Source organism: Moschus berezovskii, chromosome 20 (assembly GCF_049115385.1).
Source record: "Moschus berezovskii isolate FMDL1 chromosome 20, NW_MosBer_1.0, whole genome shotgun sequence".
Taxonomy (NCBI): domain Eukaryota; kingdom Metazoa; phylum Chordata; class Mammalia; order Artiodactyla; family Moschidae; genus Moschus; species Moschus berezovskii.
This window is the reverse complement of record NC_142479.1, coordinates 20,265,749-20,293,398: the sequence shown is the minus strand read 5'-3', so window position 1 is coordinate 20,293,398 and position 27,650 is coordinate 20,265,749. Positions and strand designations below refer to the sequence as shown.

The 27,650-nt window shown below is 52.6% G+C and overlaps 1 protein-coding gene across 7 annotated transcripts in view; it reads right to left on the bottom strand.

Moving 5' to 3' along the window:
• Positions 1–27,650, bottom strand: part of MSI2 (musashi RNA binding protein 2) — a 402,467-nt gene that overhangs the window by 50,174 nt on the left and 324,643 nt on the right. For all 7 annotated transcript variants that reach the window (XM_055399098.2, XM_055399088.2, XM_055399156.2 and 4 more), the window contains 2 exons: positions 23,986–24,068; positions 6,800–6,914 (listed from right to left, as the gene is read on the bottom strand). In XM_055399098.2, coding sequence (XP_055255073.1) covers positions 6,800–6,914; positions 23,986–24,068 — 198 coding nt within the window. The remainder of the gene's footprint in view (positions 1–6,799; positions 6,915–23,985; positions 24,069–27,650) is intronic.

Genomic DNA, 27,650 nt, shown 5'->3' with positions numbered 1-27,650 from the left:
AAACCTGTTTACATCCCAAAAGGGTCTTGCTGCTTGCTCTTTCCCCATGAGCTTATTCTCCCCGCACCTGGTTCGTGGTGGGCCAGGAACCAGCCAGCGTGACCTGGCAGCTTTGCCCTGACTACAGAGGAGCAGACCTGGCAGCTCTGCCCTGACTACAGAGGAGCAGACCCCAGTGAGTCCGCCGAGCTCTGGTGCCCGACGGGGAGAGGACAACAGAGACGGGGACCCAGGTGCCCCAAGTGGACACACACTGGCTCCTTCCTTGGCATCCATGTCATGGGTGTTCTGCCCAAGTCTCCTCCAAATTAATCACCTGCTATCAAATCAGATCTTTCAGCACTAGATTTCCTACCATTATTTCAACAATACTGAAAAACCGATTATACGCAAACAGCCAAATCACCGCTGCTGAGGGGTTTTCCTCATGAAAAATGGCTCCTCTGCCTCTAACTTCAGCACTGGGGTCTTATTTCAGTGTTAACATGACGGCAAATTACAAGCCTATGTGTCACCGTTGAGACTCCCTCAGGACAGGTGGCGTGGAGGGTGGTGAACGCCCAGTCCCTCGCTGATTCAGATCACCAGTACAATGTGTCTGCTTTCTCCCTGGCACAGGAAGGATGAAAAAATGGTCACGTTCACCCCAATCTGGGGCCTCACCCCAATCTTCCCGGACATGTCAAAACTGTCTCCTATACAACAAAGACGAGAATTTGGCATCTGCCTGAGTGGGGGATCTTATCTCCACCCCCGCATCACCGAACATCCTCTGGGTCAAGCAGATGAAATCATAAATTTATAATACAACATTACTTCAATTTTCCTCTTCATTTACTGCTGTGCAGCCCAGCTCTGCTCCAGCGGCTCACAGCCCCGGCCACACAGGGGAAATTGGCTGGCTGCATATCAATAGCACATTACAGCAGCCCCATGCAGACGCTCCATCAAGCCACATTACAGTGAGATGACCCAGCCACCACTTCCATTAGCAGCCAGGCCCCTCCTGCACTGGCCACTGCACAATTTATTTGCTCCAGTACTCTGGATGCCTGATCAATCCCACAGTAATTATCTCTTGTCACTAAAGGAAAAAACCAAACCTTCTGCCTGGATGACCACCTTTCGTGCAGACAGGCTTTCCATTGTGTGTGTGTGTGTGGCGGGGAATTATCAACAAGAGATTTTGAATTTGCCAGTCCGATCATTTGGGCGATGCTGGAAGAATTCTCAGAATGGTGGCTTCAGATATTTGCTCCAACCCTAGAAGGTGTCTGTATTTTAGATGGGCACACGACAAATTCTCTTCCCGGCTCTGTGACTCAACTAACTCATAGTCATGGAAAACTGTTCCACCGAGGGCCCCGACTTGAAAGAGACAAGAGACAAGGGCTGTTTATCCAGGGAGCTGCCAGTGAGGGACAGTCTGCTGGCAGTGTGCACAGTGTTACCTCGGGCACCAGGGCGGCTCCATGAGGTCTGTATACAGATACGATACCAAGTGCCAAGAGCCCCTCCCAGGCCACTGTCTACAAGGACCTGGGCCAACATAATCACCTGGAGTTGCAGGGGCTCCTCCAGACTTGTGCTAGCCCATTAAAATTTAATCTAATTTAAACTATATTAAAAAAAAGTCAGTTCTTCAGCCCCACCTTAAATACACAATAGGCACATGTAGCTACCATCTTGGGCCGTGCAGATACAGGTTTTCCACCATCGTGGAAAGTTCTGTGCACTGTGCTGCTCTAGAAGGAAAATGAAGAGCTGAACTTTGAGTTTCCTCTGTTTACCAGAAAACCAGCTGAACAAATGGAGACCTCTTTTTGGGTATGACCTCAACAGATATTTGGGGAAAGACAAATCCCAGTTGAAATTACAAATGAGTCTAGGCATGCTGCTGTATGTTCCAGCCAATCTCCTTTTGATTAGTGAATGCCAGCAGATTACAGCTCCTTGCCCCTTCCAGACAAAAAAGAAATATTTTTCTGGCTTTCATTTCTGAGGGGCTTAATGTCGGGGGGCACTGGGTCAGGATTTCACAGTGTTGGTGAGAATGCCCCTGGCTTTCTGCAGCCGGTCAATAGTGTCTCTCCACTTCTGGGCCCATGAGGTGAAGCTTTTTCTCAAAGCCTCAGCAATGAGGTATTTCTCTGCTACTGGTATCAAACGTGTTACGTAGCGTGTGCCCAGCGAGGTCAAGATAGAAGCAGTAGGATTATGTGTCTGAGGGCAGAGAAGGCCGAGAGGGATCAGATATAGCAACAGTAATCATGTTTGCTTTTATTGAGTCCACCTTCATTTAAGAAAAACCAGAGATTCTAATGCACTAGGTGGGCAAGGCAGAGAACAGTCTGAGGGCTGCAAAAATACCTTTCCTAGGGATGTTGCTTGACTTTGGTTTTGGCCGTCTCAAAGGCAGGGAACGATGACTCCTTCTCTCCTACACTTTCCTCAAGGAGTTCCCACTGGGCTGATTATTCCAATGATTCTGTCAAAGGCTATGAAAACCAAACCCAAAGCAACTGGAGGTTTCTTCCCAAGAAGGCTGGCCACCACATCAAGAGAGATCAAGAAAGAGTAACTGCACAACGATACCCTCATCAGCCTCCCTCTGATGAGACCTCCCAAAGTACAGAGAAGATCTTAAAGGGCATTGAAAAATTAGTTCCATGGTTTCCAAGTCATTTATAGATGAGGGTGTCTGCTGTCTCACTAGAATGTCAGCTCCCTGATACCAGAGACTTCTTTCTCTGCTGCCTCCTCAGCATCTAGAACAATGCCTGGCACTTAGCAGGTACTCAACAGATACTTGTTGAGTGAATGGATTTAAAAGCTTTAGCGGTTTACAGTCTCAATTCTAAAAATCACTACCAGTGTTACATAATTTTCTATCCTTTCAACAATAAAAATTTTAATCACGGGAACCTCGTCTCCTTAACAAACTTAAACGGAAGTGTTTCTGCGTGAGCCAAGCTCATTAACCAAATTGGTGTGGTGGCGATGATGGTGATTCTAAGACTGATAAACGGAGGCCAGAGCACCATGGAGTCGGGGACCTGGGTGACTGACGGGGTCAGGTCAGGCCATACTGGAAAGGATTAGACTCCGGATGCCATCCCTTTAGAGGGAAAAAGCAAGGGCTTCAGTCACAGTGCAGCAGATGGCAAACTCCTCTCCCAAGAGTCCAGGGGCTTGGGGTGCCCAGCTGTACCCGTGGGCGAATGCAGTGCAGTCCTGGGAAGATCCTGGCGAGCACGGCAGAGAAGGCTGGCGGAGACCCCAGCCCGGCTCGGGGTGGGGGGCAACAGGGCGACCAGACTGTAGACTGTGGGCTTGTTTCCTGGGTGCTGGTCTGATTCCACCTCTGCCGAGCTGCTTCCTGACTGGGGGCACAAGTGGGGACCTCTCAGGATGCCCCATCTCGGCAGGCGTCTGGACGGCCGCAACATAGTGGCTGGGGGATTCAGGAGAGCTGGGGGCGAGGAGGCTTGGAGTCCAGTGCAAGAATCTCCTTGGGAGGCAGAAATTCAAAGACAATCCAACTCCTCTGACTGGGGACCTCATCCGAGGATGAGGGTGCATAAGCCAGGGCACAAGTCACACACAGAGGCAGGCCAAGTGATGCTCTTGGTCACTGGCAGGAAGGGGTCCCAAGTGGAAGGGCTTCAGGCACCTATTCAGATGGTAATTTGCCTAGGGCTCCCCAGTATGTTACTAATAACTGCTCCCAGGTTGAGTATATAATACTGTATTTTGTTGAATGGAAGACACACTTCTTTTGTTTCGAACATCTTAACATCCTGAAAGTGGTCATCATCTCTCAATGAGGTTTGGTTAAGCATAAATTCTTTCTTTCTAAATAGTACATGATGTGTATACTTGAATTTGATGAAACACAGCACTGGCTGGGCACGGTATGGTTTCATTTATCCTCAACACCCCATGAAGTGTGGGCTCCCACCTCCTGATGGAGGGGTAACTGCAGGGTGGCGGGGCTGTCCCTCCCCACGTCACACACTGACCAGGAAAGAAGCCTACATCCCTGGATTTCAGAGTCCCAAGTCCTTCCCCAGGGTCCACACGGCCTACCGCGGTGGATGCTGGACCCACACCAGCAGTTCAGCTCAGAGAGCTCTCTGCCTGCTTGGTGGAGGAGGCGAGCCTCTGAGATCCAAGGGGGCCTGGCCAGAGCATGGGGCGTTCCCTGGTGGGAGCCTCAACGAGAGCCATGTGGGCAGAAGGCCAGCCCTTAAGCAGTGAGGGTGGGGGTGATGGGGTGAGTTGGGGGCGGGATGTATCAACAACCAACAGACTCAACCACAAGGACATCTGAAACTAACCATCACTACCTCTTCACTGCAGCTCAGAGAAGTCTTAAGTTGGAACATGACAGAACACAATTGGGATAGATGAGCAAACACCTGGCATTTATCACGTTCCTACCCCTCAGCGAGCAGGAGCTAATCGGACTGTGTCCGGAGAAGCATGGGCCACTCGGGTCTGCCCCCCACCAGCTGTGGTCAAGGTCACTGGGCCCGTCACCTCTCCCCACACACACTGCCAGGACCTGCTCTACCAGCAGGCTTGCTGGCCCTTGGGGTTCCACGCTAGGACCCTCACATTCCAGCTACTCGGTCTGCATTGCCCTTGGCTTGTTCATGCCTCGCATCCTAGCTGAGAGGTCACCTCCACACGGGAGGTGTTCCCTGATTCCTGCGACTGGTTTCCGTTCGTCATCATGTGCCTGTAAAGTACCTCACGACTCTATCACGAGTAATCTCACACCTGTGTGACGCAATGATAAATGTCACCTCTCTCTGCTCCGTGAGGGCAGGGCCTACAGCTGCCTTGTTAAGCTCTGCTGCCCCGGGCTGGCCCTGGGCCAGGCAGGCAGAGGGCCTCCGGGACTGCTTGCTGTTGAATGCCTCCTGCAGCCAGCGAGGCCCCTGCCTGGGCGCCCGTTAGGAAACCTCTGGTCTCTGGAACCCTGAGACCTTGCTTGGTGTCTGGGGAGAACACAACTGAGCCGCACTTAGCTCTTTGTCAGCTGATGTGAATGAGTTTACTTCTCTCGAGACCTCTGCCTCCCCAGGAAGAAAACCAGCTTACTCTTCCCAGAATATAAAGGGTACTAAGGGAGAGGCAGAAAGGGGGGTAAAGGCAGAAAGATTTTCCTGAAGATCTGGACCCCAAAACTCTCCCCATCTGATGCCCCAGAGACTTTATATTCAACATTTAAAACTTCAAGAATCTGAAAGCCAGCAGGTGGTAAGAGGCTCAACTCTTTTTTAAGATTTGATTTTAAAATTCAAAGCAATTAATCCATTTGGGGTTTCTTTTGGTATACCACATAAGGTAACGGCCATATAAAAATTATCTTTTACAGCAAGAGCTACATGAAGGTCTTTTAGTCAACCAGGAAATAATTATCACCAATTTTTTAAAAATTTAATTTCTTTATAATAATTAAACTTGTACATAGAAATACATTTAGTTTAGGCTCTTTAACCTTTTCTACCAATAGACGTCTTCCTATATGCCACAGTATTTTAATTATTGTAGTTTTATACTATGTTCTGATATATGGTCAAACTCTCTTTTTTCCTCATTTCTCTTTTTAAAAAATTTTCTTATTTATTGTCATGTGTTTCATCTTCCACATAAGTGTTAGAACCATTTGGCCAACCAATTGTAAAGAATTACAATAGGAATTTTCCCTGAAACTCTGTTAAAGTAAAAAGTTAATTTAAGAATTAGCATGTCAGCCATTTTGAGAATTTTCATTCCACTTTTTAAAGTTCCACAAAATAACTTCACGTGCTTCTATTATTTCCACAGACAAATAGATACAATTATTTTTAAGAAGTTATAAAGCCAAGAAAAGTTTTATAAATTTAAAACTGAGCGAGGAGTGATTTAAACACCAGCAAATCTGAAAATACACAAAGAGCTTATCAAACAATATAGAAGAGAGACTCTTAGCCAAACCAAATGAAACCCATTAAAACTAGACAGGCTGTGTGCCTGAATGGAATTTCACCATTAAGTACCATTTATCCCGTTTAATTAGTATTTTCCCAACACACAATAACTTGCACTAAAATACCGTTCTCTCGCCTTGAAATTTCTAATTATTGTTGCGAACCACACCACTACGCTTCTCTACTTTCTCCATCTTCCATGCCATTTAAGCGGCAAGATTTTCAATTATCTACACAGGACGGACAGCGATACCTTTAAGGAAGGGGCATAATGTGCAACTCAATTTCTCTAAAGGCCAGGAGAGACCATTTTCCCTCAGAACAAACACACTTCCTCTTTCATCTTTTTTTTTTTTTTTGCAAATAAAGAATAAAACACGTTATTTAAGACATCCATTTAAATGCAAATTTTGATATCCCAAGAGAGAAATGTTAATCATTTAAATAGACAGGATTATCTCCCACCCTTGCCATATCCCCTCCTCTTCCAAGTTCTAGACAATGCAGCCTCAGCCCACAGAAGTTTAAATCAGCCAGGGGTCCTTAGGTGTTTAAGAGCTCCATGTCAGTAGAGAAGCCCGAGGCAAAGAGAGTAACTTTTCCTCCATTTGAAAAAGGGAATGGAAAGGGGAAAGAACAATATCAAGTATCTCTGATGAGTCAAGCATCTATCTATTTCTGCTAATTTGGTGGTCACAACTGTCTTGCAAGAGGGATTACCATCCTCACAGATAGATGGAGAAGCTGATGCTTGGACAGACGAAGCAGCGTGCCCAGCTGGAGGGTGACCCGGTTCCCAGGCCCTGGCCCAGACTCACCCAGCATCCCCATGCCGAGCATGAACGCGTCCATGGTGTAAGGCAGTCCCCGGGCCCGGCCTCTCGTCCCAGGTGGGAACATGACTTCCTTCGGCTGAGCTTTCTTACATTCTACCTGTTAAACAGAAAGGCGAACAAATGAGATGCAAATGAATTCCATGTAAATGTCAAATGCAGAACTGATCTGGTTACCAGCTAAGTTATTTTTAGCCTCGCTCCTTACTCACTGTAAAAATAGCCATGCCGAGTAAATGGCCTGCAAAACAAATATTGAAGAAAACACACCACTTGTGCAAATCCTGCTTTAGAAAAACCTACAAGGATGAGATTGGGTTTGGAGGGGCGGCCAGGACGTCAGCTGAAGAGGCACAGGCGTGCGCTGGAGCTCAGATTGAAACCTGTGCAGGAGGCATGAGCGGTAAGGAGACCAGCAACGGCTGCTGGATGCATCTGTGAGTAGAAACAACAGCAACAGCCATAGTCCGTCATGATTATGCGGCTCTTTACACGTTTACACATTTCCCTCAGGCTCTACCAGGTCAGTGACTCTTCATACCGGGTCATCTGACCCTGTCTCTGATTAAATAGACTGGCTAGTTAAGACCAACCTAGACAGCATATTAAGAAGCACAGATATTACTTTGCCAACCAAGGTCCGTCTAGTCGAGGCTATGGTTTTTCCCGTGGTCATGTATGGATGTGAGAGTTGGACTGTGAAGAAAGCTGATTGCCGAAGAATTGATGCTTTTGAACTGTGGTGTTGGAGAAGACTCTTGAGAATCCCTTGGACTGCAAGGAGATCCAACCAGTCCATCCTAAAGGAGATCAGTCCTGGGTGTTCACTGGAAGGACTGATGTTGAAGCTGAAACTCCAATACTTTGGCCACCTCATGCGAAGAGCTGACTCATTTGAAAAGACCCTGATGCTGGGAAAGATTGAGGGCAGGAGGAGAAGGGGACAACAGAGGATGAGATGGTTGGATGGCATCACTGACTCTATGGACATGAGTTTGAGTAAATACCGGGAGTTGGTGATGGACAGGGAGGCCTGGTGTGCTGCAGTCCCTGGGGTTGCAGAGTTGGACACGACTGAGTGACTGAACTGAAGTTAAGTCTTAGCTTCATATCATAGATGAGAAAACCAAGCATCCAAAGGCTTGTGAAACCCACGTATAAGCCATATTCCAGTAGGTGAGGGCCAGGAAGTTGGATTTTTCAAAATTTCTAGGTCAGTGATGCCACCATCTCCATAGAACCTGCCCCAGCACACTCCCACAGAAGTAATAAGATTAAACACGGATTTACTTTGCAGCTATGTCTTCAAGTGGCTGCTAATCTTCCCTTTCTGTTTCCCCTTCTGCCTCCAAAACTTCTTAATCCTATTCTGCTCACATCCAGAAGTCGTTTATTTAAACACCTTAATGGTACGTAATAGAAACCCCAGGGAGTAAGTAAAACCGTTGCCTGCTGAAGCTCCTACACCGTTATTTCACTAGTGTTCTTTAGGCCCTTGCTCAGCGCTCATGTGCTTTCAGTTTACAGAGAGACTTAACAAGCATTGCTAGAAGGTAATCAGTCCCATTGCTCATGAAGACGGAATGTTGTAGGGCAAGGCAGGGGTGCTTAAAGCTGCAAAAACGAACAGCATGACAGCCTGATGGTGATGCGGCAAAGACAAGACTCAGGTATCTTTTGCTAAAAGGCAGTCTGGGGCTATATGGTGTAGGAGCCAAAACTCCACGTTGCTCAACAACTGCATGGGGTCACTGCCACACAGCAAGTTTCTATTGCTCACAGGACAACTGAGAGACGAGGAAAACGTTAAAATTGAGTGTGATGCACTTTGTTTTAAAAGGGATCAGCTCGGGTTATCCATTTCAGAGACTCTTATTCCAAATACTTCAATTAAAAAATAGCTTTGTGCTTAAGGCTAGGGGAAGGTTTAATTACCTAAAATATTAATTCCTCTTTCTTCAAAGATGCTGGATAGTAAGTATTACTGTTGCTCTTCAAAGAGTGATAACCACACGTTTTTAAAAAATGGACAAAATGAGTCAACATTCACGACTGATATGTTTAACACAAAGAGTTTTCATAGATTAAGAGGAATGAGCATCCCCAAAGAGAAATGGGAAAAGGACACGAACAGGCAATTCACAAAAGCCCAATAAAGAAGCAGACGTTCCCGAATGAGACATTATCTTTCGCCAACCAGACTGACTGCGATGAAAGGATTGTTTGATGTCGGAGTCCCTGAGAGAATAAGGAATAGGGGTGAAAACTGGCACATATTTTTCTGGAGGGCAACCTGATGAGTACTAAAAGCCATGAATGTACACATCCTGTGACCAGTAATCCTACGTACAGGGATTTATCCCAGAGGGATGAGGCTATTCACCACAAGCATTAATTATAGTTTTTCTTTTAAAAAGGAAATAAAACACTCCAAGAATGGAGAGTTAGGCTGAGTTTGGCTCACCCAAGCTGACTGAAAGCTACGCAGAGACGGAGAAGCAGGCTGACAGGAATACACACGGGTATTGGAAAACCCTCAGTCCTGGGTGAACCAGGATGGCTGGTCACCTGAACTGTAAGAGGTGAGGAAAAAAGCAAGTGACAGAGGAAAATAAGCAAACGCAGACATCACATATGGGAAAAACACTAAAAAAAAATAAAAAAATCACACCAAATTCGTCTTGAGTGGCTTTGTGCTTTATTTCCATTGTGCATTCTTTAAAAGAGAAATTATTAATTTACTGGCAGCAGTGGCGGCACACAGGATCTTTCATCACGGCGTGTGGGTTTAGCTGTCTCGCAGCGTGTGGGATCTTAGCTCCCAGACCAAGAATCGAACCCGCGTCCCTGCCCTGAAGGGCAATCTCTTCACCAGTGGACCACCATTAATGCTGCCATTATTGCTTATTCTCCCAGTTTTTTTGCTTTGAGCATTACTCTTGCAAGCAGGGTGGGGTGATGCGTAGGAAACAAATTCACGAGAATCTGGTCTGAAAGATGCCTCTCTGAAGCCCAGGGTTGACGCTCTGCTCCTGGAGTCCAGGTCTCACCCCTGGGCCTCAGAAGCAGGCTGAGAAGCCACATCTGCCAGCGCCTGCCCAGGCCTGGGGAGATAGGTGTGCTGTGCAGAGGCAGACAGATAATTACCTGACGCCAACACCAGGCTCCAGAATACCATGCTAAGCGGCTCGCTTCCTAATTGTCCTATCGGTGACAATCTACTGCATTGTCTTATGAAAACTCGCTGCCTGTTTCCAGGCAACCTGATCAACGAAAATTTCAGGTTTATACAATTTTCCTTTGGGAAACATAAAGGTTAACTGACTGTAATGGGAGTATGTTCAACAAACCCACCTACTCTTCCTCCTGCTGAACGGGGCTGGCGGCTCCGCTGAGCTCTGCTCTGTCTCATCCGCGGCTGTCTTGGGCAGCAGTGGCTGCCTGGGTTCTGTCAACCCCCTGCCGCCCGCCATGTCAACGATGAGGGCTCCCGGAGGCCAGAGTCTGCGGCACACGCTCTGTCTGGGGGCCCCCGCACATCCCGGGGACCTGAGTGACAGGACAGGCAGCCGTCGCCCCAGGGGGCCTGGACTGGCTCGGCCAGCACTGAAAGCTTCTCGAAAGGTTCCGTAGGACCAGGGGGCCTGGCCCCAACCCCACGTCCTCTGATGATCTGGGATGGAGGAAGCACACAGAAGGTGAAAGGGGCACAGATCTGTCTGCTTGGATCCTGTGTCCTTGCAGTGGGCCAGGGGCTAGATGAGGATGCAATTCTGGCCTTCGCCCACCAGACTGGCAGAAGCCTCGTGCCTCCCCACCAGAGTGTTCAGGGCAAGGATCAGGGTTGGCCTCTACTTCCTGGCTCCTCCGAGAGCAGGGACTGACTTGCATGCTCCTTAGGGTCAAAGAGGTGCAACCACTTAATGCCACAGTGCTGACGGGTGCGGCGTGCCCAGTGAGCGCCAGGCAGAAGGGGTGCAGAGACACATAAGGTGTATAAGGCAATGTCCCGGCCACTGTCAGTCCGTGAAAGGAGCGGGTCCTGACTGCGCTGTTCTCCCAACACAGGCCAACACTCATCGCTCAACATTGACACTTCTGGGCCTCTCGGCCTCCGTAGTTTCTTGAATCGCTGCACATTTGAGTCAGCCCGTTCTCACTATCTTTCCAAGGGGGCCTGGGCGGACCAGAAAACGGGCATGAGCACCGAAGTCAGAAGCCCAGGGGGAACCTGCCCGTCTCTGCAGCTCCGTGCACGCGGTCACCTGGCTGCACGCTGTCCCGGTTTTCAACTGCCATGCGACAAGCTCCCCCCATGGTTGGGGGCTCTGAGCACTAATTTATCTTCCTCCCTGGGCTTCTGAGTGCAAACTGGGCCCAGCGGGGCTATTGCTTGCAGTCACTCGTGTTGCTGTGGTCAGACGGTGGCTGGGGCGGCAGCCAGAGGAAGCCTGCCTCGGGGGAGGGCCAAGAGGCCTTTCTCCCTCCCACAGCGGGCAGTGGACACTGCTTTGGCAGGCGCCGTTCATCATGGCTTCTCCGGGGCACGCGGGCTTCTCCCAGCATGGGGGCGGAGACCCAAGAGAGAGCGTCTGACAACCATGAGCATACCAAGCGACCACGGCAGAAGCTGCCCAGCTTCCTGCAACCCCGCCGTGGGTGTCACGGCTACTTCCATCACCTGCTGCTGGTTACACTGGACCAGCCTGGATCCAGTGTGGGAGGGCAGCATGCAGGGAGCACACAGGCCTGTGGCGACTGGCTGGCGGGGGGCGGTGGGCTGGGGTGAAGGGCTGCCTTCACCACGGACACAAGGCAGGGCACAGCAATTCCCCTCCCAGGGCAGCCCTGGAGATGCCCGTCTGGCTCTCCGGGTAAACAGGGGCAAAATGGGAGTGTTTCTCCTGGGGATCAGACCTCTGGCTCCTTCAGCGCCGTCCCTCTGGGTAACAGCCCCTCCTTGATGCTAAATGCTCCCACCACCCACGCGAAGTGCTCGCTCTTGGGCAGGCCTGGGGAGGGGGGGTCCCGTCTTAGGGAGGAACACCCCCAAGGCTCAGGTCTCCCCAAATCAACAGCTCAGCCCCCACCTCCGCAGCTTCTAACCATCGCTAGCACTGCTGCTGCTTCAGCTGGCGACTAGACAACAGCGCCTGGGGGCACGGCAGGAGGTGGTGCAGGGGATTCCAGGTGGGTCTGTGCTCGCAGGAAGCCTCGGAGGCCACCTGGGACCGACTGCTCACGCGAGGAAGATGAGGTCTCCCGTTTCAACTTACACGGCTGGCAAAGCCACCAAGTAAGCCCACACCGGGATCCAGACGCCAACGATGTACCAACCGCCAGAGTTTCATGAGTCTGCTTTAGAGTTCCAAACATGCTGCTGTGCTTGGCCAACTGGCCTTGCAGGAGAGGGTGTGGCATCCCTGTAGCCCTGAGGTGACGGGGTCAGAAGGAAGCCCGTCTTCAAAGACAGGACAGCGGAGGCGGCCGTCTGACCAGATGGCGAATCAGAGCCTGATGTGTGGTCTCCAGCCCTCTGTGCGGGCTGCTCGTTGTGCGGGGTGCCTCTGCCTCTGCCGTCGGATCCAAAGCAACTCAGCGAGGAGGTCTACTGTTTCTGTCTACTTTGAAACGATTTCAAAAGGACAGCGCAAAGGACACTGCACACCCTTTTCTGATAGCTCAGCTGGTAAAGAATCCGCCTGCAATGCAGGAGACCCCGGTTCGATTCCTGGGTCGGGAAGATCCTCTGGAGAAGGGATAGGCTACCCACTCCAGTATTCTTGGGCTCCCCTGGTGGCTCAGCTGGTAAAGAATCCGCCTGCAAGGTGGGAGACCTGGGTTCGATCCCTGGGTTGGGAAGATTCCCTGGAGAAGAGAATGGCTACCTGCTCCAGTATTCTGGCCTGGAGAATTCCATGGACTGTATATAGTCCATGGGGTCGCAAAAAGTTGGACATGACTGAATGACTTTCACTTTCACACCCTTTACCAGTCATCTGTTGTGAATGCTTCATGCCTTCTACTTTATCGTTGGCACATTCTTTGTCATTAACCGTGTATTTTTTCCTGAACTATCTGAGAGTAAGCTGCCTACATTACACTTTGCATCTCCTGAACAGAAAGATATTTTCTTGTGTGAGCACCGTGCGGTTAGCAACCTCAGGACATTTACCATCTATGAAATACTTGTATCCAACTGCCTTCCATGTTCCTGTTCTGCCAGTGGACCCAACGATCCCTGTATTGCCATATGGACATCGTACAACAGGAAGCTGAGGCCTAGGACATCACACACGGCACTGGCACTGCAGAACCATGAGTGGGGAGACTGGCTTTGAACCCAGGCCTGCCTGGTGTCCTGGCCCAACCAGGGCTGTAGGCCCTGTGCCACCCTGTCTTGGGGGACGGGCAGGCAGCGGGGTGCAACTTGGCACTGACTTTGGAGACGGCGCCAGGACTGCAGCAGGGACGGCCTTCCTGCAGCCATTCTCAGCAGCCGCCCACGCCCCACGGGCCTGCAGCCTGCGCGGAGGCCAGCTCCCGCCAGGCACCTTCTGGAAGAGACGGGCAGCCCGAGGAGGACGCCCAGGTCTGAGACGTGAAAAGTCTTTTGTCCTCCCACGGTCTCTACACAAACAGCCCCAGTCAGCACGTGCCCCGGGGCGGGGAGCCTCAGCCTAGGGAAACCCAGCCCCGTGCCTGCGGCCTTGGCTCACCATGCAGCACAAGCGCGCTCTGTGTGGCCTGAAGGGGCCAGTGTCTGCAGCTCCGCTTCCTCCCCCACACGGGTCATGTAAGCAGGGACTCATCCTCCAGGGACAGAGGGGCCGACTGCAGAGGATGAAGGTCCACGCTGCACAGAGACCGACCTGGGCTGGCGGGAGGGCAGGGGTGGGCCACAGCGGCGGGCGGGCCTCTTAGGGCGGCCGGGCACCCAGGGGGGTGGCTGGTGGCTTCTGCCGCAGGCGCCATCCTTCCACGGAGCTCCCCACAAAAGACGCCTGGTCACCGGCAAGAAGCCGCACCCCCTCCCCAGCCGGGCTCCGTGGGCTCCAGGCTGGCCCTGCACCTCTGAAGCCCCACACTGACACCGCCTTCCGCTCTGAGTGGAAGGGCCAGAGACCCTCAGGTGTAAGCATTCTGGGGTCCCACCTTGAGCAGGCAGCTCCCCTGTGTCTCCAGTGAGGCAGTAGAGCTGAGCCGCCCCAGAAACCCCACAAGGCGCCCACCGCGGCGTCCCTGGCTCAGCCTTCCCTCACTGCTCTCTCAAGCCGTCTCTGCCAGTCACAAGCTTTTCCAGGCACGCCAGGAGGGGGGCCCTCGTGGGGCTCTGGCCTTTGGGAACCCGCAGAGCAAGACAAAGCCAGGGTGAGTGCCTTGGAGGGGAGCCAAGTCCCCATCCTGCCTCGGGCCAGTGCCCGGAGCCAGGAGAACGCGTGGTCGCGGCAGATGAAGACATGGCCCCCGTTGCACCATTGCTCCCAGTTTCAGGGTGACCGCTGGCTGAGGGCCTGGCTGCAGACACGCACCCTGGAAGCCCTGGCAGCTGCCTCGGGGAGACCCAGGCCTTGACTCCAGCGGGGCGGGGCATTTAGCCATCCTGCTGCACCCCACCTCACCAGAGCCAGCTCTTCTGCCCTCTGCAAATGCAGGAGGACCCTTGGCCGGGCGACCAGCCAGGGTGAGTGGAAGGGAGGTCGGCACGCACCCGCCGCCCTCTCTCCCTGCCCAACATCTCCACCAGGCATGGCTCGCGCAGACGGGGACCAGCATGCAGCCAGGCACCAGAGGGCCCACTTGTGCGGATGACTCGTCCTGGTCCAAGGGGAAGGGGTCCCCACCGACAGGCGACCCCCTCCCCTCGATAGGGTTTAAGGAGGTGGATGTTACTGTTCAAACTGAAACAGAAATGCCAGCCTGGGAGGTGAAGGAGGCCGGCAGAAGCATCTACCTTCAAAGGACACAGAGAGCCACTCAAGGAGCACGGAGATTCCCGCAGGATGCAGAATTTTGACTTCCCCTGTCCCATCAGTGGATTTAGTCTGGGGAGGAAGGAACATTTAGTTTTCTGAGCATTCCCCATATTCGAGGCATGGTCACGACATCCTTATGTATGTGTGTGTGCTTGTGTAAATATATATAATACATATATATAACACATAAAACAGTGCCTGGCACACAGATGTCCTCTGGGAAAGCTCACTGTCCTCAACTACTCATGAATCAACTCCCCATTGCGTCTACAAGTTGGCCTGACTCACCCCAAGGTAACCAGTTCATCCTAAAGGAAAATCAACCCTGAATATTCATTGGAAGGACCAATGCTGAAGCTCCAATACTATGGCCACATCATGTGAAAAGCCCCAGCTCATCAGAAAACCCTGATGTTGGGTAAGATTGAAGGCAGGAGGAGAAGGGGGCAACAGAGGATGAGATGGTTGGATGGCATCACCGACTCAATGCACATGAGTTTGAGTAAACTCAGGGAGACGGTGAAGGACAGGGAAGCCTAGCATTCTGCAGTCCATGGGATCACAAAGAGTTGTATGTGACTTAGCAACTGAACAACCACCCCACGGTTACAGTAGAAAAGGAAACAGGTTTCAAGGAAGGATCTATCCAACATCACAACGCCACGTAATGACACAGCCAGGATTGAATCCTAGGTCCCCCAATTCAAAACCCTGTCCCCACCTCCAGCCCTTTCCTGCCTCCCCCGTCTAGCCCTCGAGGCCCATTCAGAAGTTAATCCTGTCCCCAGGGCCACCCCCGATCCTGGCCCCAGAATTAATTCCCTCGGCACTTCAGAATTAATTTCACCCACTGTTTCCTCTGCTCAGTGCTTTATTAAAATCAGCGACGGCAAAGTGAAGGTGGTCATAAACCAGTGCAATCAGCACCCTGTACTCAGGAGGCAGGGCTGGGTGTGGACACAGATGAATTCAGGAGGCTGCGCTCCCTCGCCAGGGCTCAGTGTCTGGCCAAGGAGTGGAAAGAAACTGGTCTCTAACTCTGCCCAGAGACACGGGCCTCAGTGTCCACCAGAGCCTCCCACCTCGTCCAGATCTAGCAGGTGGGCAGCCTCATCCTGAGGTCTAGGATAGAGCCTAAGGGCTCTGGCTTCGTTGCTGCTCCACGGCCAGCTCTGAGCTGGGACCCGCTGTCTGACTTCTCTGTGCCTCGATTTTCTCGTCTGTGGAGCAGAGGAACAGTGCCTACGCCACACGGCTGCAGGGAGCTGAGAAATTAAACCAGCTAATCTGAATCCTGTAGGAGCTGGTGCTGGCTCACACCTGACTGTCCTCCACACGGAGTCTAGGTGTGAGCCCTTCAAGGTGACAAAACCAGTTCACATCTCTGCTTAAAATGAAAATCCCAAAGCCTCCCAAGCAGAGAGGGAAGGAGAAAGTGACCCCCTGCCCCGCGGCCTGGAATCCTCGGCTGGTCGCTGCCGACCTCCTCCCTGACCTCCCCGACCTGCTAGCCAGGAAGGCCCGCCCTCCCCCTCTCATCAGCAAGGTGCGCCAAGGCAGCCTCCCAGGCGGCACTGTTTGGGGAAAAAGCTGATGGTGGCAGCAGCAGCTGTTCTTTTCATTTCTGGGAACCTGCAAGGGCATTTCAAAGTGAAAATAAACCTCAGCCTCCAGCAGGTGCCCCAATTCTGCCACAAGCTGGGTGTTTATCCTCGTCGGGGAGTGGGGGGGCGGCAGCTCTGCCAGAGACCCGGGCCGGGCCCAGCTTCATTTCTCAATTCAAGAGAAGAAAAGAAAAGCGCGGCTTGAGAGCCGGCTCACGCGTCCCGGGGAAGCCGGGCAGAGCAGGTGAGCACAGTCCAAGGAAGGGAGCGGCCTCCTCTGGAGGCTGTGGGCCCTTCCCTGCACCCATGGGTGCCGTGTGCGGGAAGGCGGCCCAGCGCGCACGGGTAAGCCGGAGGCCCGGACACGGAGAAGCCGCTCCGCGCTCCCCCGCCCCGCTTCAGTGACCTCCCCAGGGTACACAGCAAGGGCAAAGGAGCCAGAACTCAGGCAACGGGACTGCCACCTCCCCGCAGGAAACATTACTTCTGCCTAAAGAGCAGCAAACATCTCCCACCCAGCCACCGCGGCCCTCCCCGCCGCCCCACCTCCCTCGGCGCAGAGCGCCCTCCGCTCACGGGAGCAGAGCTGGGACACAGACGGCGCGTGCGGATGGGTGCGCGCACGCGTGATGGGCCGGGGGCCGGGGGGAGGACCTCTCCCTCTCCAGCGTAAACACAAGATTCATTTATTAAGTGCCTCTCTGGCATTTCCTGTTTTTTTCCTTCTTGCCTTCATCCTGCTTGTTTAATATTGCATTTGACATTCTCATTTTATAAATGGTAACAGAAGCAGAATGGATAGCTAAAATTAGCTTACGAGTGAGGACGATGCTACAAATAGGATAGTGAACACAGAAGCCCAGTTAATTCCACCCACCCCTCCTCTCCGTGCCCCTCATGTTGGGGCTGGTTCCCAGTGGAGCTCAGTCCTCAGGCTGAGGAGTGGCAGCTGGAGGGAGGTGACCGGGCTGGGTCCCCGCAGCACCCTGCCAGGGTCAGAATCCACCCTGGCCTGGGGCCTCTGTGGATCCCCTGACCCAGAACTGCAGCACCAGGTCCGAGGGGCCCACCCAGGACTCTCCTGCTCTCTGGCCCTCCGGCCCCTCCCACTCAGAAGCCCCTGTTCTGGGGGTTTACCCTGCAAGTGTGCCCCAATGGGAGGAGGCAGGCTTGAGATCACACCAGGCTCTGACCTTACAAGTGGGGTTTTTGTAACCTCCCCAAAGGATGAGTCAGTGGAAACGTCCGAGTCAGCTTCCCTGGGACCCAGAAAACCCTACCTGGGCTGTGTGCCCCCGCCTCTCAGGACCCCCCGCCGGTCGGAGCATCAGGAGTACCCACCTCACCCCCTGCTGCCCTGGAGACTTAGGTCCCGGACCTGCCCAGGTCTGCACATCTGCCTCTCGCTGCCCTGTCATCTGGCCAGAACCCCCTTACCTTAGGATTGCATCTTCGTTCAATACAATGATTCTAAGAATAATGACAGTGATGACGACCGCAACGACAGTAAAAAGGCCTCTCACGATGCTAGAATGTGCTATGAACGGCCTGGTAAAACCCTCCGCAAGCCCTAATTCTGGCAGTCTCCATGGTAGGGGCCACACTACCTGTCTCACAGAGCTGAAGCACAGAAGCCTGCCTGAGGTCAGCGTCAGGCGTGGACAGTGACCACACTGTGGGGCGTCGGCATTGAGCGGTTCACAGCACCACCGCCGGGAAGGCCTCTTGGGTGGATAGCACCCCACGCTTCACCCCACACCTGCTCAGTGCTCGGAGCCCCCTAAGAATGAAGGCAGTGCTACTTCCCGCAGGCTGCGACCCCAAAGCCTGGTGTCTACTTGCTGGCCCCCGCCCTGACTAGTAAAATGCTGCCTCAGTAGTAGTGGACCTGGGTGGCCACTTGGCTGAGAAGCTCCCCTTGGGCCCATTGAGATAAGCAGACCACTTGCTCTGAGCTACAGCGGATGAGGCCAGGAACTGAAAATCGGTCCGAGGCCAAATCCAGCTGCCACTTGTTTTTGTAAATAAGGTTTTACTTCAACATAGCCATGCCCATCATTTACATGTCATTCGTTGTGACAGAGACGAAGAGCCTTTGAGGCTTAAAATATTTACTATCTGGCCCTTGACAAAAAATTTATTGGTGCCTGGTTTAGGCCAAGTGGAAAGTTATAGTTACTAAGGGGTTTTTCAGGAAGGCTGATTCCTTCAAGGTGACCAGCTTATACACCTGATGACAGAGCAGGCCAAGACCTGCCAGGGTCAGGGACTGAGTCAGCAGTTCCTACAGGATGCCGAGGGCAGTGGCCATCACCATCTTTCGGAAACAGGTGCATATAGGTGGGATACTTGCCAGCTGCAGGACAACCAGTGGTGGGCCTAGACTTCAGGCTTGGGACCAAATGTTTTGCAGTCCTGGGTGCTTCTAAATGACCCAGTAGGTCCCAACCTGGGGACAAGGACATTCAACATCACGGGAGGGTCCAGACCATCATCACCCTGTGGATGAGCCTCACACACCTGCAGTCAACACCCCGAGACTCAAGTCAGAGGGGACGCAAGGATACTGAGAGCTTCTGCGGGTGGTCTGGTCTCTGACCACGCAGGGCACGTGTGTGGTGCTGAGAGCCCCGGACTCAGATGGCTCCGTGCTCACTCTCGGGTTCCTTCCTCATGACACTGGATGGACGATTTATGACCCAAACCCCCACGTAATCTCGTTAGCCATGATCCTCTCCGGAGCACTCAGACTTTAATGTGCATGCAAATCACTGCCGATCTGTCAAAATGCAGATTTCGGCACATCAGGGGTGGGGCCTGATAATCTGCATTCCTAACAAGCTTGCTTAGCAATTTTCATACATCGGATCACCTTAAAGGAACAAGGAAAAGGATGCTTAAAGGAATCCTATAGCAATCCCTGCATAAAAACAAAACCTTGCCCTTATATCCACCAGTCAAATCTGTCCAGATTTTTCCATGATGAGGTTTGTCTAAGGCGGCAGCAGTGTAGAGTGGGAAGAACCCAGGGCTGGGGCCAGAAGGACACAGGTTCAAATCCCAGCACTGCCCTTACAGTCGTGGGCAGCGGAAGTCCCTTCCTGAGTGAGCTCTGCTGTCCGCTCTGTGCAGGGGGACAATGATCATGTGAGTGTAAGCTGCCTGGTGGGCACTGATGTCCTGCAGCGGGTCAGAGCCGGGGAAGGGCTCGAAGTGCCCCTGCCTGGCACGTTTCTAGCTGGGCCCTGAGCCCTCACCCACTGTGGCTGGCATTGCCCGCCGACTCCTGAGGTGGGGGCTGAGCTGGGCCCCTGAGGAGGCCCAGGGCAGTCTCTGTTAGTCCCCACCTCCCTCCCCACGGCTGTCAGAGGCCCTGGAGGCTGCACTGGTGACTAATCAGGCCCAGGAGGGAGGGAGGCGTCATTACTGTACCGCGCTGGCGGGCTGGTGCTGGGGGCCGGGGGGCACCCCTCCGGATGGTCACCAGGTGGCCCACGCGTGCCCCATGTGCTGACCGTGAGGAGCCACGTCTGCACTACGTTCTGTGGCTGGTTGGACGCCGGGACCAGGTCTCGTGGGTCGGGCCCTGAGCTCGGGTTGGGGGGAGTGGGGAAGAGGACTGCGGCCCCCAGGGACCCCTCAGAGGCTTGGCCCTTCTTCCCAGTCGGGAGCCTGGCCCCGTCCTCTGCGTGCTCGCAGGAGAACCTGGAACCACCTGGGCTGCCGCATGGCTACTGAGAGGGGCGGTCAGAGGCCCTGGAAGGATGGTGCTCAGCTAGACGATGCCCCTCCAGGTCCCCTTCAGCCACGAGTCGAGCGGCCTACTAGGTACAGACGGGAGCTCCGGACTCAGGCCTGCAGCCTGCTGCAGCCACTTGCTGGCCGTGTGGCTCCGAGCAAGCGGCCTGGCTCCTCTCTCTGCCCCACCTTGCTTATCAGTCAAGCATACACCTGTGACTGACTCACGTCCACTTATGGCAAAAACCACTACAACACGGTAAAGTCATTGGCCTCCAATTAAAATTAATTAATAATAATTAGCACCTTCACCAGGTGTGGGTGAGGATCAAACGACATCCGTAATGCAAGCACTCAGGAGATGGTGGCATTGGCGTCCCCAAATACTGGTGATTCCTGGGGTCTCGTGAGGGGGTGCCAGGTGTGGCTCTGCCCATCCCCCTGCCATGACCCTGACCTCCCCGGGGAGGGGGTGGGGCACGGGGGAGAGTTTCTTCCGTCCGGCCTCTCTGCTCCTTTGCAGGTAGAAGCACGTGCCCCTGCATCAGCTGCTGGCTGTCCTGGACACAGAGAGGGACCCTCATCTTTTTCTTTTTTTTTTAATGCCCAGGAGACTCAACAACCAAATCAGATGGGAAATGGCTGAGGGAATGACGATATGCCTTACTGTCACGGGGTCCCTCACCTAACCTTCTTCATTCCACTATCACGTATACAGGGCCCACTGAGTGCCAGGCACAGGAGTGCTGGATTAACAATCAGAAGAGCTGGATTCGAGTCCTGTGTTTGTGACTCAGCACGGTGAGCGCTTTCCTTCCTGTGGACAGAAGACAACAGTAGCTGCAGGGGCTTGGAGGCGTGGAGGAGGCCCCTGCCACTCTGTTCCTACTCAATCCACAGAAGGACCGCAAGGCTTCCAGGAGATCTGTCTTCACAATGCTGGAGCACAGTCCAGTTTACAAAACACTCCTACGTACGTTCTCACCGCCGCCCCTGCTTCTGCTTGGCAGTCTCTGAGCTCTCAGAGTCTTTCCGATCTCTCATTTGAATTCTGTCCACAGCACAGTTTAAATTCATTTCCTTTTTCTCTGAGTCTTAGAAGTAGACACCAGTATCACAGAACCCAAAGCAATTCAGGATGTGGGCTCCTCTACTGATGTGCTTTAAATTCCACCCTTCTTCTGAGGATGGGAGCTTGCTGGAGAAGTCCTTTCATTGATGGCACTGTGAACCACAGCAAAAGCTAATGTTTATCAAGCCCAACCTGGGGCTTTTGCTCGTGGGATCAACCCTGCGAGGTGGTCACCACAGGCCCTCCTGTTACACTGGAGCTCAGCCAGGTGAGCACCTCTAAGTTCCCGCTTCGGGCCTGTCCCTGGTGGGGCTGTGCTGGGCACCTACAGTGATGCCTCCACTGGCTTCTGTGATCCTGACCCGTCTGCCCCCGATTCAGGCGTCTTGCCTATTTCCATTCTTGCTTCTTCTCTTAAAATCAGCCCCGGAGTCCAGAGAAAACAGAAACCTAACACTCTGCACATCGTTACCTGCACCTGCCACAGTCGGCTCTCACCTCGGTGGAAAAGAAAGGGACAAAGGTGATAGACTGGGGACAATGGCTGCAGACCTGTCTGGCTTCAGGCCAGCCTGCAGGTTACCTGAGGCTGAAACTCTAGCTTCCGATTGTCCCCTGTGTCATCTGGGGGTCCATGTCCCCACCTCCAGGCCAAATAATCGTCTGCATAGCTTGCCTGGCAGCCAATACCCCAAGGCCTGTGCGCCTTCCCTACCCAGGGGGCCCGGGGCATATCCCCTGGGCCTCTGTCTCCCCACAGAACAGTGGGGAGAAGGAAGCCCTTTCCACTTGCGTCTCAGGCTTGTTGCCAAGCCAGTCAACAGTGAAGGGCCGCACATATGCATTTGTGGCAGCACCGTGAGGCCTCTTGCCAGGCGACATAGGCCTCTTCCCGACGAACCGTGAAGTCCTGGCAGCACAGGACTGGAGGCTGCCAGTGCCTTGGGCGGCCCTCCTCATCCCCCAGTGCCCAGGCAGGCCTCAGTGGAGTCCGGCCATAGCTGAACTGGCTAGAGAGACAAGGCCTCTGGGCACTAGAAGTAGCTTTCTTTTTAAGCCTTGTCTATCTAGTTTTTAAAAAAACAGCAAGTACTGACCTACCGAGAGAGGAGTATCAGCTGGAGGGGGTGGGAGCCCATGAGGGGACCTCGGTTATTTCTCCACCCCCATCTGCCTGGTACCATTTCAATGCCTGAGCTGACGCCTCCAACCCACAGGATGCAAAGAAACAGTATTTTCATTTCAGATGCATATGACGGTTAGGAACAATACGAACAATATTATTTTAGTGCCCTGGGAAAAAATTAGCAAGTCAAATATTGAATCAGGCCTGTAGCAACCACAGGCTAAGCAGATTGCTTTGATCTTATCGACACTAAAAGCTCTATTATTGAATTTAAAGTTGGTGAACACAGATCAGACCAATATACAATGTGTATCTGAATGCATGTTTCAGAAGCAAGGAATGGTTTGACTAAAGAAAGAGAATATCAAAGTTACAGCTGTGAGTGAACACAAACGCTCCCTCCTTCTTCTCTTGGGGCTGGAGGTGCTGCTGGCTGGAAATGTTCTGGCTCTCAAGACCTGCTGATGGCTCTAGAAACACCTGCTGGGCTGCTATCTTTCTGGAGCCACCAGGAAGGGGGTTCTCACCCACCTACTCAATTGGAAGAAAGGCGGTTTAGACTTCCAAGCTGTCATGCGTGAGCTGCACATGGTATGGCGCCCTCTGGTGACCACTTCTCTGGGCGGTCGGTCTGGCTACCCAAACTTCAATGATCCAACACGCTTCTAGTCGAGCGTGACTTCTAGGAAAAGGGACTTTCAAAAGCCAAAAGTAGGCCAAAACAACCGATCATGAGGGTAACACTAGCTGATCAGAAGGGGAGAATGTTAATTACCCAGCAGGGCCTAAAGAGAGAGATAATTTGGGTAATAAACTTCATATCTAAGAATGAGCTCTCATATACCAAGCTAAACAGCAGATGTATACCCAAACCAGGTGTTGGCAAATTAAAACTTGCAGGTCAAATCTGAGTCCCCCAGCCACTTTTGCAGAGGCCCACAGTCAGGAATGGTTTTTACATTTTTCTTTTAAGAATTTTTTAAAAAATGTGAACCATTTTTAAAGTCTTTATTGAATTTATTACAATATTGCTTCTGTTTTATGTTTTGTTTTTGGAGGCATGTGGAATCTCAGCTCCCAGACCAGGGATTGAACCCACACCCCCTGCATTGGAAGGTAAAGCCTTAACCACTGGACTACCAAGGGAGCCCCCGGTTTTTACATTTTTAAATGTCAATCAATCTATAAAAATTTGTGATGTGAAAATTACGAGATTTCAATTTTAGTGTCCCTAAACAAAGCTTTATTAAACACAGCCCTGCTTATTCCTGTATATATTGTCTGTAGATGTTTTGTAGCTGGATAGTCAGTTGTACGGCCTGCAAAGCAGAAAACATATCCTATTTGATCCTTTACGGAAAAACCTTGTCAACTCCCATCGTTCACAGAGCTGAACTCTTGGTCTGGTCCCTGCGCCCACCCAGCGCACCTTCTAGCATGACCAGGCTGCAGCAGAAAATAGGACAAGGGGTGTACATGGGGGAAGGGGAGGCATTTCAATGTAACCCCTACCAACTTACCATTTTTTCATTGATTTTTATTGAGGTATAATTGCTTTACAACAGTATCTTAGCTTCTGCTGTTCAGCAAAATGAACGAGTTATACATATACAAATATATCCCCTCCTTTTTAGATTTCCTTCCCGCCAACTTACCATTTTATTATTGATTTCATGGAAATGAATCTCACAGACTTTCTCCACAACGTCTTCATTCTCAAAAGTGACAAAGCCAAACCCTAGAGGAAAAAGGAGGGAAAAAAAGACAGGAGAAGTTGAGTTCGGTTCCCTTTCTTTGATGTCCTGCGGTGGTGACCAGGCTCCTGGGAGGAGGGCAGGGAATGGATGCCTGGGTAGGGCCTCCAGCTTGAGGAAATGATTTCTAATTTGTACAGCGCACCCTTCCAACAGTGAGGAAAAGTTAATGATTTCACCCCCATGCGGCTGGCACATGTGGTTTACATCTGCCCGGAAGCAAACAGGAAATTTATGTGTCTGTTATTTACAAGGGTCAGAGCCTGTGGCTCTCAGCCGGAGGCGGGTGGGCGGGGGACGACCACAGCAAATGACCGCCGGGTCACAGTCGCCCTTTCCTCGATGCAGTGGCCAACCCTCGGGTCGGCCTCCAGACGGAGGCGGTTATTTGTCCTTTTCTTCCTGAATTACTTCCTCTAATACCTCATCAGGACATCCTGAGGCCTGGAAGAAACGATTAAAAGTCTCAGGCCTCTGTTCTGTGCAGGCATCCTTTTTCTACTGCGGCTTCAAAAGCGCTGCGGATTTGGTGCAGTTTAAGACTGTTTGATGCCTGCTGTCAGCCCGTCAGCTATCTGCTGCATTTACTCGGCTGGAGGCCGGCTCTGCTAGACAAGCGGCACTGGCAGCCGACCACTGCTCAGCATCCTGAGTGCCTCTCGCCACCCTCCTGCCCTTGCTTTCTTCTCCTCCTGCCCCCAGCAGGGTTCGGCATGCTGCCCCATCTGTGACCCCACTGAGTAAGCTGCGTTCTGACATACAGACCCACTCATGGGATGGCACCCTGGCCTGGATGAAACGAAGCCGCAGCGGACGCACACAGGAGCACAGACACCCTGATGGGGAGGCAGCTGACCCGGACTCCAGTCCCGACTCTGCATTGAACATGTGTGTTCTCCTGGGAAGCCCCTTCTCCCCTGAGCCTCAAGGTTTGTATCTGCAACCTAAGGATGTGACACTGCACGCCGGGACCCTTTCGGGTCACAACCCAAATCTCTGCTACGGGCTCAACATTTAGTGGAAATGAAAGTGTTAGTTGCTCAGTAGTGTCTGGCTCTTTGCAACCCCACGGGCTATGTAGCCCACCAGGCTCCTCGGTCCATGGTGGCTCAGACGGTAAAGAATCTGCCTATAATGCAGGAGACCCAGGTTCAAACCTTGGGTGGGGAAGATCCCCTGGAAAAGGGAATGGCAACCCACTCCAGTACTCTTGCCTGGAGAACTTCATGGGCTCAATGTTTGCGTTCCCCCAAATTTATGTATTGAAATCCTACCCCAACGGGATGGTGTTAGGAGGTGGGGCCTTTGGGAGACGTTTGTATCACGAGGGTGGAGGCCTTATGAATGGGATTAGTGCCCTTACGTAACACACGAGGCAGCCTGCTTCCTTTGTGCTCTCTACCCTGGGAGGACACAATAAGACATCCACTTGCAAACCAGAAGAGGGCCTTCACCAAACACCTGACCATGCTGACACCCTGGTCGTGGACATGAAGCCTCCAGTATCATGAGAAACAAACTTCTGTTGTTTGCAAGCCTCCCAGACTATGTGCGAGCTGAGTCCCTTCAGTCGTGGCCAACTCTGTGTGACCCCATAGACTGCAGCCCGCCAGACTCCTCCATCCATGGGATTCTCCAGGCAAGAATACTGGAGTGGCTTGCCATTTCCTTCTCCAGGGGATCTTCCCAACCCAGGGATCGAACCCAGGCAGGTCTCCTGCATTGCAGACAGGCCGCTAGGGAAGCCCAAATACTGGAGCGGGTTGCCATGCCCTCTTCCAGGGGATCTTCTCAACAGTTCAACTGACCAAGACACTATCCTCCCCAAACTTATGAGCCTGGCCTGACACAAGCCTGTGCACACCAACCAGGAACACGAAAATCAGAACCGCTGTTTTAGTATCATGATAGTCAGTGCTTCCAGTCAATGAGGACAAACACAGACGCTCCCTTTTTAAGCTTCTGCGTCTGCTCGGGGCCCCGGAAATCCCGGGTGGACAGAAAATCTCTCAGGACGCTCTTCTCCCTGACCTCCAACCATCTCTCAAGAACAGCGGAGAACAGGCTGCTATGCGCACTGCACACCGACACCCCAGCCCCCGTGAGATCTGGAAGATTCCTTGGGGAAGGAATGGAAAAGGCCACTCCCTGCTCTCCATCTCCAGTAAAACAGAGGGCAAGGATGACCACAGAGTCGGCTATCACAATCCTTATGATGCTATGTAATTTACTGTGCTTGCTGTGCTCAGTTGTTCAATCACGTCTGACTCTTTGTGACCCCATGGACTGCAGCCCACCAGGCTCCTCTGTCCATGGGATTCTCCAGGCAAGAATACTGGAGTGGATTGCCATGCCCTCCTCCAGGGGATCTTCCTGACCCAGGGATCAAACCCAGGTCTCCTGCACTGCAGGTGGATTCTTTACCTTCTGAGCCATCAGGGAAGCCCATGTAATTTTTTTACGAAACACCAAATACCAGGTCGGTGTTCCCACCCTATCCAGCCTAGCCCAGGCCACTGCAGACACATAAGGCTGGAGGTGAGACCCACCGTGAGGGGCATATACAAGCCTCTGCCACACAGGGTCAGAGTTGGCAAGTTTCTCCCAGGGTCTCTGGATACAGTGTTATTTTGTTTAAAATGAGGCCCAACAGGAAACAGTTCACCAGGTCCATACAACCCCCCTAAACCAGGTCCCTGCAGAGAGCACACAACACTGACCTTCTCTCTGGCCCTTGGTCCCACAATTGCATACAGGGTTGGAGGAGACCACACCGAGGTAAGTCTCCGAATGATTTCTCTTTGGGCTTTGTTGTGATGGCTGCCCAAGTCCCTGTTCAAAGGGGCCTGAAAAGATGGTCAGCACCACCGACTCAATGGACATGAATTTGAGCAAACTCTGGGAGATACTGGAGGACAGAGGAGGCTGGCGCGCTGCAGTCCACGGGACCACAAAGTGTCGGATGCAACTGAGCAACAACGTTCTCATTCAGGCAGGAGCTGCTGCAGCGCGCAGAGGGAGACTGCAACGTTTAGGCTAACCCCCTTCCTGGCCACGCTTCTAGAACCCAGACTCTAAAAGGGACCAAGGTGCAATGCCTGCAAAAAGCCCCCAAGGAGGGAGAGGTGGCACGGCAGAGGATGCAGGAGCCTTCTAGACTGGCTTCGAGGACAAGGCCTAGGCAGGGGCCTTACTCACTCTGGGTCCCCAGGACACACAGAGGCCCTGACACATAGCACTGGGTGGCTGAGCACGACAGAAAGAGCCATTTCTGCTCCTCCAGGGTCTGAGCGGCCAGCTAACCTGTGTGACAGCCTTCCCTCAAGACCGACTCGGGACCTCCTCAGGCATAAACCCGCTCCCCGTGTGCCAGGCACTGTGCTGGACATGGACATCAACACAGCGTCGTGTCCCTCTTCTCAAGGGACAGGTCAGAGGTTCCCACTTCTTCCCTGTGCAGGCCTCCCCCTCCCTTGCGACCCTCACATCTAGTCTATGAGTCACTCTGGGGTCTCCTCTGTCTCTGAAGCTGCCCCTCTGGCCCCAACTCAGACCAAGGCAACATG